Source organism: Mastigoproctus giganteus, chromosome 5, assembly GCF_048544385.1.
Source record: "Mastigoproctus giganteus isolate SK-2022 chromosome 5, ASM4854438v1, whole genome shotgun sequence".
NCBI classification, from domain to species: Eukaryota; Metazoa; Arthropoda; class Arachnida; order Uropygi; family Thelyphonidae; genus Mastigoproctus; species Mastigoproctus giganteus.
In genome coordinates this window covers 201473865-201486074 of record NC_143579.1, presented here as the reverse complement: position 1 = coordinate 201486074, position 12210 = coordinate 201473865, and the positions used below count along the sequence as shown (strand labels likewise).

General features: G+C 37.1%; 1 protein-coding gene across 1 annotated transcript in view; it reads left to right on the top strand.

The window, feature by feature from the left end:
* The window catches only part of LOC150086009 (calcium-transporting ATPase sarcoplasmic/endoplasmic reticulum type-like), a 516950-nt gene that overhangs the window by 465891 nt on the left and 38849 nt on the right, over positions 1 to 12210 (top strand). Inside the window, 1 exon segment of the mRNA XM_090374328.1 lies at positions 2741 to 2858. Coding sequence (XP_090230454.1) covers positions 2741 to 2858 — 118 coding nt within the window.

Sequence of the window (12210 nt, the reverse complement as noted above, 5' to 3'; positions counted from 1 at the left end):
GTTAAGAAACACACAATCTAAGGAAGTGCATCCAATTGATGTTGGTGGACAATGCAATGTTCAGTCTGTTTGGTGTGACATAAGCACCGGGAAAGGAAAAATGAGAGTAGGTGTGTGTTATAGGCCTAATGAATCTGATGAGTATAATGAGCAGTTGTGCAGAGAAATAGCGGGCCAGTAAATCAGTGTCTTATAATGGGGGATTTTAATTTCCAAGAGATTGACTGGAATTTGTGGGTTGGTCACAACACTAGCAAGGCTTTTGTGGATTTATTGGATGATTGTTTTCTACAGCAGCATGTTTGGGAGGCAACTAGAGGGAGTAATACTCTTGATCTGATTATCAGTAGTGATTCTTCATGCATTAAGAATCTGCAGATAAAGGTACCACAAGGTGGCAGTGATCACAGCGTGCTGAAGTGGGATTTACTAAAAGAGGTGACTACGGTAGTCTGAGACTGTATTTAAATTCTATATAGTAGGGCCAACTGATGATGTTACCAACAGCAAATTCAAAATGGGAAGCATTCAAAGAATTAATCGTGGAAGCTACTAGGCTTTTTATACCAATTAAGAAATATTGTTCAAGATTTTGGCCTAAATGGATGTCAGATGAACTAATTAGATATATGGCAGAGAAGAAAAATGCATGGGATACATATAAATTAACAGGTGACATAGAAGCCTATAATAGATATAAGCAGGTCTGTAACCAAGTCACAAAAAAGGTTAGGCAGACAAAGGCAGATTGTGAATAATCTTTGGCAAAGGATGCAAAGAAAAACAGCAAAGAGTTCTTTACATATGTAAACTCTAGAAGGAAGGGGATGAATCAGATTGGTCCACTTGATATTGATGGTTCAACTGTTGATCCTGCTCAGGTAGCTAACAAACTAAATGAATATTTTGCATCTACATTCACACATGAAAGATATTTGGGGAGGGGAATGCCAGAGGTGTATTAAACTCCGGCAGTAAGCTAGATAATCTTGTAATAGCTGAGAGTAAAGTGGAGGAGAAATTGTTGAAAATAAACATAAAGGCACCTGGGGTGGATGGAATCTATCCACTTATTAAAGGAGGCAGCAAAGGAAGTAAGCAAACCCTTAGCCATAATTATAAGAGCTTCCTTGGATCAGGGGAGGTATCCATGGACTGGATATGCGCAAATGTGACCCCCATCCACAAAGGAGGATCAAAGGGAGACACAGGTATTACAGACCTGTTAGTTTAACTTCTGTTCCGCGGAAAATAATGGGGTCACTGGTTAAAGAGATGATACAGAATCACCTAGACAAGACAGCAGCAATAGTTCAGACACAGCATGGGTTTGTTTAGGGGAACAATTTGATTGGATACTATGATGTAGTCACAAAGGAACTGGATGCAAAGAATAATTTTGATATCATATATGTGGATCTTAGAAAGGCTTTTGATACTGTTGCACAGGGAAGACTGCTGTACAAATTGGAGCAGTGTGCCATTGGAGGCAAATTTCTGCTATGGATAAAGGGATGATTGACTTGGAGAAGACAGAGTGGTAATCAATGGACACTGCTCTTCGTGGACTAATGTTATTAGTGGAGTCCCCCAGTGTTAAGTGTTGGGTCCATTGTTGTTTTCCGTATTTATTAATGATATTGATGATGGTATATTAGGCTTCTCAGCCCATCAGAGAAGATGGGCTGAGAGGTGGCAACTGAAGTTTAACATTGACAAATGTCAAGTACTGCATATGGGAAGCAGTAACCCCAGAGTAACGTATCAACTGTGTGGTACTACACTGACAGTGGTAGAGAGTGAAAAGGACCTGGGGGTAATTATGCAGGCAGATATTACTTTTCTGAGCAGTGCAGATTGTCTGCAAGAGTAGCTCATGGTGTCTTGTCAATGATGTACAGGAATTTTTCTAGCAGGGATAAGGAGGTGATTATTCCCTTGTATAAGGCAATGGTTAGGCCACATCTTGAGCACTGTATACAGGTCTGGAGGCCTCATTTTAAGAAGGATGTAGAGCTGTTGGAACAAGTACAGAGAAGGGCAACAAAATTGGTGAATGGAACAATGGTTGCTCTTATGAAGAAAGGCTTAAGTTTTGCAAATTATAGTATCTGGAGACTAGGCACCTGCGAGGTGATCTGATTGAGGTGTATAAAACCTTGAATGGTTTGAGCATGCCCAATGCTGATGGGATTCTTCTTCTTGCTCAGAATAATCGCCTGGGAAAAGCATCAATTCAAATTTGAGGAAAGACTGTTCTAAGATAGATGTGCAGAAGTTTTGACTTTAGCCAGCGGGTGGTTGATTGCTGGAAGAAACTTCCATCTGTCGTTGTTGAAGTTGATAGCTTAAACAGATTCAAGGCAGAACTTGACAAACATTTTAGTGTTCGTTCTTTTTTTTTTTTTTTTTTTTTTTTTGGTTTTGCTGATGCTATATAAGCTTGCTTTCTTGCATCATGTGCTAATGCTTATTTGTGAGATCATATACACAAAATATTGTAGTCATGAAGTTTCCCCCAACAAAATCCACTGCATTAAAGATGAGCAAATTCCATTGGTCATCTTTAGTGCAGTGGAATTTGTTGTTTGCCAATATTTTGGGATATACTAATGTATTGAATAAAATCTATCCAAAATTTTTAATATATAGTCAATGTTTATAATTATCAAATCATATCAAAATATTTTTATATTATTAGATAAATTCAAAATTAAACTGCATTATCTACTCATTGCAGCCTGTCTGAGAACCAATCACTTTTGGTAATGCCCCCTTGGACCAACTGTTGGCTAGTGGCAGCCATAACTCTTTCAATGACCCTCCATTTCACCATTTTATATGTCGACATTCTTTCAGTAAGTGCTTTATATATATATTGACATTCTTGATGAAATATGTAAAATAGAATAGTTGGCAATTTATTATTAGCCTATTTCTTTTATTAAATAATATTACCACTGTTTTATTACTGTACTGTAGTGAAAAGTCAGTACAACAATTTAAACCTAGTAAATAATTCATTAAAAAAAAAAAAACTAGAACGAAAGTATTCTTTCATGGATCAGTGTTGCATATAATTCTTGGGTAAACATGATTCCTGTATGGCAGCTCACCTTCTTCAGTATTATTTTTCCAAGGAATTGTCACTATAGACCCTTCTATCTAATGGGAGAGGCTGCCAGTAAGTCCAGAAGACCAAATCTATATGAGAATGGTCTGGGGGGGTTTCTTTTATTTTTTTCCCTCCCCTTATTTTATTTCATTTTTTTTTTTTTTTTTTTTTTTTTAGGCTGACTTAGTACCTAAGAGCAGAATTGCAATTGCACCTTGTGAAGTTTAGCCTACAAAATACAACAGGAATTTACTATGTTTATAACACAGCTTAGTATTTCCTTTTTTCATAATTCTTAATACCAAGGCAACTAATGTTTAAGGCAAAGTGTGTTCTGCTGTGACAGTTTGACTACTGCATTAACTGAGCAGTTTAAATCCTGCTCATTGAAAAAGCACAAAAGACTAGAGAAAGTCCTCACCCAACTTAATTTGTTGAGTTTCATTCTGGTAGAGATGGGGGAATTGCACACAAAATGACAAAGCTCTCTCTCTAAGCTATATGTTTGTTATACTGAAAACTGAACTACCATATATTAATATGCTTTATTAATATTTTTTTTGCTTCATTAATATTTATGAAGAGGCTAACTAAATGTATTTTAGTTAGCCTCTTCATAGGTTGAATGGGAAATTGATAATGCTCTCCCTTTTTTTACTTTTAAGCAAAAATTAAAACTATTTTTTCATTACTTCTAAAAGTGTCATATTTTAAAAAAGATTCAATGGACAGGATGTGTAATCATAGTGTACACTGTCAGCTCATAAATTTGATTTTCAAACTATGGAAATGAATTAGAGATTTAAAAGTTGTGCATAATTTATATTGGCAGAAAGATTAATTATCACTATCCATTCAACAGTGCATAAAAAGATTTCGGTTTTATTTTATTAATAATTTTGAGATGTCTGATAGCATAACAGCAGAGAATTTTAAAAAATTATTAAACATATTTATTACAGTAAGTGCCGGTTATAGTGATCACTGGTTATTAGAATCAGCCACCCAATAGAATCAAATTTTGAAGAACCGATTCAAATCAATAAAATACACTACGCTTTCATCATTTATTAGAATCGCATTTTCGGTTATAAGAATAAATTTTAAATGCCTCTGTGATATATTTCTGAAGGTCACAACTATAAAACAATTTGTAGTTTCTAGTGGGCCTTTTCTGTTAATGCACTTCTGTTAGTGCAATAAACTGGTAGTAAACTCAATCTTATTGCATTTGCGATAATACTGATCGCTGGAATTCTATTTTCACGTTATTATGGTGAAATGTGTTTTCCCCTTCGCTGAAACTGCTCTTTATTTCTATATCTAAACTTCAGTCTCACTTGCGTGTGTTGTGTTAGTTCCAATTTGTGTGTGTGCTTTGTTATTGATTGATGCCTAAATTTTACTACCAAAAAAAAAAAACAATGTAAGTCAATGGAAGGAGTGAATTTGAATGTAAAAGATAAGTTACATATTGTAGAATGCACGATAAATTGAAATTAGGCAATATGTCTCAAAGGGAAGCTGCAGTAAAATTAGGAGTGCCTCAATCATCTTTATCAAAATTTTTAAAATCACATCACACATAAACACTAATGTGATTAGTAAAACCAGAAAAAGGAAGCATGAAGGGAAATGCCAAACAGTAGATGAAACACAGTTCATTTGGTTCAAACAGGCCAGCTCATTTAATGCACCAATCAGTTGTAGCATTCTTCTTCAAAAAGCTGATGATTTTGCTTGCTGAAAAACTACACGAAGAGTTTAAGGCGACGGATGGATGGCTGACAAGATGGAAGGAGAGGCATGATGTTGTTTACAAAAAAACTTCACAGAGAAAAACAGGATTCCGATGGTTCTGCATCTGACACCTGGTTGTAAACCTCTTGGCAAACTGTGTTAAGCACTTATAATCCTGAAGATATTTTTAATACAGATGAAATAGGGTTGTACTACAGGACTACCCCAGACCACTGAATGATTTTTAAAAATTCCTCTGCATCTGCAGGAAAGAAGGTCAGGGACAGGTTAGAGTTCGTTTAACATGCAACATGACGGGATCAGTCAAGACAAAGCCATTAGTTATAGGCGAGAGTAAATCACCTAGATATTTTAAAGGAATAAAACAGCTGCTTGTTGAATATGCCAATAATACCAACACTTGGATGACAGCTTCTTTATTTGAAAACCTTTGTAAATGGGATTTGAAATTGGATAAGAAAAACAAGCAAATTGCATTGGTTTTGGACAGCTGCCTAGCTCATCCAAAGTTAACTTTCAAAAACATTGAATTATTTTTTCTACCTTCAAAATACCACATCATAGATTCAACCTCTTGACCAGGGAATAATAAAAACCTTGAATACCTTTTATAGGTCGGATATGAGGCGAAGAATCGTTCAGTCGGATGATGTTCCCAAACCGTCATATAGATGACAGTTTGGGAACATCATCCTACATCACAAATCAGATAACTGGTTCTAGATGCACTTCATATGACAATGACTGTCTGGAATGAAGTTTCTGAAACCTGCATTAGCAACTGTTTTAAAAAATGTGGATTATGATTATTCATGATGGTCAACTAAGTCACGATACTGATCACGTTGAAAAGCCTGAAGACATGGGTGAATAGGAGTTTAATGATTGGGTGAAAATAGATGAACTACAAGTTACTACAGCTTTAACAGCTGAAGAAATTGCCCAGTCTGCTACTGATAATTTCACCGAGGAGTAAAATTAAAGATGAACCCAAACGAATTCCAATTACAAAACAGCAAACTTGTGTAGCTGTAGTAGTCCTGAGGAGAGTGCTGGAAGAAACTGGTGCAAGTGATCATGAATATATAGACTGTTACACAATATTGAAAAATCTATAAGTAGACTTTGTAGTGATAATTTAAAGCAATCTAAAATAAGTGACTATTTTAAATTATAATCATATTACAAAGTGTTTAATTAATATGTACAGTATATTAATTAAGCTGTGTACATAAGTATAAATTTATTTTTATTTTGCTTAACCTGTAGATAATATTCTTAATATTTTCACATATTTAATTGGTAATAAAGTGTAAATTTGTGCTTTATATCTTTATTTTTATAGCCTCTAAATAATGGCGATTTTTGCTTATTAGAATCAAAATTCAGTTTGCAAACGTGATCACTATAACTGGTATTTACTGTATATGATTTTGGGATGTTCATTGCAAACTGCTGTGTTATTACAGTAAAATCTCGTTTATATGAAGCACACACCATTCCCCTGCAAAAGGATAGGCTTTTCTATGTAAATATATTTGTTTATTACAAAATTCGGTTAATATGTATTACAAAGTTCTTTTTCACCCTGTGAGAAATAAATATTGTCATTTTGTATGTTTAATACAAATCTTGGAAGAGTGATCCGATTATTGCCCCCGGCCACCTAGCTCCCTACTTCCCGAAGAAGGCGCCTCCGTAGCCAGGTGGGAAGGAGCAGCAGTGCGTAGCACATGTTTCTTGATTAGACCGGGGTTCGAGCCCGTCACCACCAAATACGGAGGATGCGGAAAGGTCAGGAAATGACCACCGCATATCCCGGAGCAATATGGCCTTAGTTGCTAATGCTCCTAAAAACCAAATAACAACAACAACTTCCCGAAGGATGGCACTGACTTCTTAGAAATTAGCTTTGTGTAAACAAAAGCAGTTTATGGTAGTTATAACATCAAGTGCACTCTGAGAAACATCTTTCTGAAGGATGAGTTGTTAAATTAACAAAATAAAAAGTTTTTCTAAGTTGTTTACTTGTACTTCCTTGCTCTCCATGGGAATAAGGTCAATTGCAATTGTTACTCCAGTTCAAAGTCTTTTGCTATCATATACAACAATCTATTTTTTGTGCCATTTTATCTGAGCTGATGTCTTTTGCAGAACTTGTCTTTTGTTTATATTAAATCATATCATCTAATAGTGTTATGGCGACAAAACGTAGACGGACAAAATTAAGCCTGGAAATTAAACTAAAAATTATACAAGAGGCTGATAGGATGATAAGAAGCAAAACGGACATTGCAAAGGAATACAACATCTTTATCTACAAATAAAGAATACTTTATCTACAATACTGAAAAACCGAAAAAGACTTGAAGTGCGTGACACTGGAGCAGAGATGAAAAACAGGAAACGAATTTGTGGTGCAAAACACGAGTAGCTTTAAACAAAACTTTGAGTGGTATCAAAAATTGCATGCATCTAATTTGCCAATATCGGGTCCAATTTTGCAAGAAAAGGCAAATTATCTAGCTCAGCAACATGGGATTAGCAACTTCAAATGCAGCAGTGGCTGGCTCCAAAGATTTAAAGACAGGAATAACTTGGTTTTGCAAAATGCTTGCGGTGAGTCCAGATTAGTCGACAAAGAAAAGGCTACAGACTAGTTGTGTTCCATATGGTTCAAAAATATGAGGCAAAGGATATTTTTAATCTTGACGAGAGAGGTTTATTTTATAATTTGCTGCCAAACAAAACATTTGCTGTTCGAGGAAAGTCTTGTCATGGTGGAAAATTAAGTAAAAAAAGACTCACTGTTCTGTTATGCTGCAATTCAGATGGCAGTACAAAACTACGCTCACTTGTAATTGGTAAATTTTTAAAGCCAAGTATTTTTTTTCCCCAGTATGACAGTGCACCATGTTGTACTGCAAAAGCTTCATTGACCTGCCAAGCTCTGATCTTAACCCTATTGAACATCTTTGGGATAAAATGAAGCAGTGGCTTCATGCCAGGCCAACACAACCACAGTCAGTAGATGAATTGACTCCATGTTAAAAGGAGGAATAGACAAAAATTGGTTCAGGATCTATCAACAAGGTTAGTGTGTAATTAAAAAGGTGGACCAACATGTTATTAAATATTGTATCGATAGAAGGTACTTTGAAACAAGGATATAGTTACTTTTTTCCAATATAGTGTATACAGTCAGTGCTCGTATAGCACGATAGTTGTGTTCCTAGAAACCCTCGTGCAATATAAACAACAGGCCCTATGGGGGGAAAATAGGGTTAGGTGCCGCCCACCCAAGATTGAACACACATTTGTAACCAAAACATTACCAAGCACAATAAATAATCGTAATAAAATATGTAAGTATTTTATTACGACTATTATGTAATAAAATATTGCTAATGCTTTTGCTTCTACTGTAAGAAAACTTTTTTGTTTGATTTTCGATCCAAACAGATGACAGCCATTCTATCTCTTCCAATTCTTCGTGTCTTAATCTAATGGATTTTAATTACACTTTGAGTTGTTCCTGCTATGAAAGTTTTTATTTTCTCTGCATTCTTTTTAATTCTTGGCGTTGCCTCATTTAGGCCTGTAGCACGTGCAATATCACATGGTCTTTCATTTCGCTCAGTGTTTCACAATTTCATATTTTTTTCTCTATTGACAGAGGCGGACTGGCCATAAGCCTTAACAGGGGAAACCACGGTGAGTCGGAGGCCGGTGTGATTTTGGCCATAAATGCTAATATGAGGCCACTACAAATTTTCCTGGATAAGAATTTTTGATCCAGTCCGCCTCTGTTTACTGATGTTGCTTTTCTTTTTCTCTCTGAATCTGGGGTGTCTTCACCAGGATACTTCCTTTTCACATCTTTTTAAGTATTTTACTCATTTTTAGGGAATAAAGCACAATTACAAAATGAGGAGGCACACTTGATACACATAAACAAAGCTGTGCACGTGTAGCAACTGAATAAACAACACCTAAAGGCAGAGACACTATGAACACCTCACTAGCTCACATTTTACTAAAGCACATTTCTGGGGGTTACTACCATAAAACAATAAAAACAATTTCCAGTTGCGTTCCTGCTAGTGGAATCTGTTATGAACTGGTAGTAAACTCGATCTAATTGCATTTGCGATAATACCGATAGCTGGAATTTTACGTTATTATGATGAAATGTGTTTCCCCTTCACTGATATAAAAAACATAAATACATTTTCAGAAGGCACCTCCGTAGCCAGGTGGGAAGGAGCAGCAGTGTGTAGCACACGCTTCTTGATTAGACCGGGGTACGAGCCCATCACCATCAAATACAGAGGATGCGGAAAGGTCAGGGAATGACCACTGCATATCCCAGAGCAATATAGCCTTAGTTGCTAATGCTCCTAAAAAAAAAAAAAAAAAAAAAACCAAATAACATTTTCAGAATCTTCTCTTCATTTCTATCGTGTTGCATTCAGTTGGGGTTATTCCGCGTCCAACTGCCATTTCTCGTAAACACAAAGGCGAATCGTGCATAAGCTAATTTGGTTCGTGTTACATACGATATCATTCCCCTGTTTATAAATCGTGTATGATCGAATTTGTGTAGTGTAAACACGTGTTATACGATGACTGACTGTACTAGGACTGCAAGTGAATTATCTTTAATATTGTTTAATGGTAAATAAAAATATTTAAATTGAAAAAAAATTTTATTATATTATGGTTATTATTTTTATTGCCATGTCATGATTAGTATTCATTATTTGTCTCTTGACAATTTTATTTATTGTATATAGATTGATTTATATCATCGAGATATATATATGAGGTGTGGCAATAAAGTTCTGTACTGGTGCAATAAAAATAAATTGAAAGAGCTCAAAAATGGTTTTATTTATATTTAAAGTAATCACCACCTTATTGAATGCACTTATTAATACCCTTCTAAAAGTTTCTGAAAAGAGTCAGTGAAGGCATCCAAAGAGATGTTTGGCAGTTATGTTTTTCTGTATGTCCTCGACATCCTGATCTCTTCCTTTGAGGGCAGTTTCCACCTTGGGAAAGAGGAAGAAGTCTGCTGGGGCTAGATAAGAAGAGAGTAGAATGAATAGTTTATTTGCACAGTGTCATGTTCATCAGAAGTGTCTTCACAAGTGCAGATATTGTGCAACAAGAACTAGCTGCCTTTCTTTCAAAATTGCAGCCCCCACTGGGAAAATGGTTCACTAGTCTTTGAAGCACCTCTAAATAAAATCCACTCTCTCCCCATCAGCTACAGATTCCTTGTGAATCACACCCCGTTTGTCAAAAACATGTTCAGCATAGTCTTCTGTAAACAAAACATGGACTTCTGTAAACAAAACTTTTTGGGCTTTGGTGATGATTTTGAAGTCGATTGCACCCCTGAAGCTTTGTCTCTGAGTCATACCGAAACACCCAACACCCCTCTCCAGTGACAATACTGTCAAGGAAATTAGGATTGTCTTGAGAAGTTTGGATGAAGTCTTCATGATGACAATCTTCATTGCTTCTCATCCGTGTGGCTGTGTGTGTGTAGCACAAATTTTGAAGAGACCTTCCTTTTCCTTAATAATCAACTCTGCCCTCATTTCAAGAGGTTGACAGACCCACTTCTTGGGTCACTCCAAACATCCTCACATCAATCTTTGAACCACTTATACCATTCAAACACACTGGTATGACTTAATGTTTCATCACCATAAACAGTTTTTAATATCTCATATGTTTTTGTTGCAGATTTTCTCAGTTTAAAGCAAAGTTTGATATTTATACCTTGCTCCATTGTATATTTGTGACACGGAATGTTAATGCTACTAATAAAACCCATTACTTGCAGCCTGGCTACTGGACAATCTCTGTACCATCATCTTTTGGAAGAAGTTTGAACTACAACATAACACCTCTGTTTATTTTCACTTATTGAATGTAAATGCAACAGCACCAGTCCAAGAACTTTATTGCCCCACCTCATATATAAGGTGTCTGAAAAATATAAGTACAAACGTTTAGGGGAGGTAGGTAACATCTAAAGGAATGTGGATTGCATAGGAATCCATAACAGGAAATGTCACCATAAGTCAGTGCACGGCGCTGTTCATCAGTTCGCGAGGGGGGAAATTTCTCTGGTTTACTCATTCAAGCAGTAGTTGCCGCACGAAGAGCATGCATCGATATACGAACTGTGAGCTGGCAGACATGCACCTAGTGTATGGATTAGCAGAGGGCAATGGATGAGCCGCTCAACAAATTTATGGAGAATGCTTCCCAGAGAGACATGAATAGGACCACCATTTGTTTGCGCGTTACATCAAAATTTGTGCGATTATGGGTCATTTAGAGGTAACAGGAGTAGTGCAGGCAGACCATGTTCGGCACGAACTCCCTCCATGGAAGAAAGTATGTTGAATGCCATCCAGAATAATCCTACTACCAGCACACGTGCCGTTGCCTCTGCCTTAGGAGTGTCTTGTTGCAGTGTACAGCGTGTCTGGCACAACGATTCCTTACACACCTTTCATCTCCAAAGAGGGTTCAGTTACTGCCTCCCAAGATCATCCCGCACGTGTGACTTTTGTGCAGTGGTTTCTCCAAGAAAGTGTTCAAGACTTGAATTTTCCAGCCTGTTTTGTTCACGGATGAGGCTTATTTCACTCGGGAAGGTTTATTCAATCAGCACAATGCTCATGTGTGGGCTCACGACAACCCACACGGTGTGCGCCCCTATTCAGCACAGCATCGCTTCACGATAAATGTGTGGGCAGGTATGGTCGGTGACTGCTTAGTTGGCCCATACCTGTTACCATCTCGCATGAACTCCGCTAAATATCGGATCTTTCTTGAACAAGTTCTGCCAGGGTTACTTGATGATGTTCCAGCAAATATGAGACGCAAAATTTGGTTTCAACATGACGGGGTGCCTGACCATTTGAACAGGCATTTTGGGTGTCGATGGATTGGCCTTGGTGGACCCGTTGCCTGGCCCCCACGCTCACTTGATTTATTTCTGTGGGGAGCCTCAGATCTATCGTATATGAATCACCTGTGGAGATGGATCTCGTCTGTGCTGCTGCTACTGTCAAAAACTCCAAGTGCGTTCGACCGTGTCCGCCAAGCCATGCTCCATCGGGGTCACGCCTGCATCGCGTCTCATGGTGGAACCTTCGAGCATCTGTTGTAACATCATGAAATGCATCCAACTCGTACTCCATTGTTAATATTATGTCAAATAAATGTTTGTCACTAATTACTATCTTGTGTCATTTCTGCTTCTTGTGCTTCTGCTACTACTTTCACGTGAAGCCGACCGGGCTAGC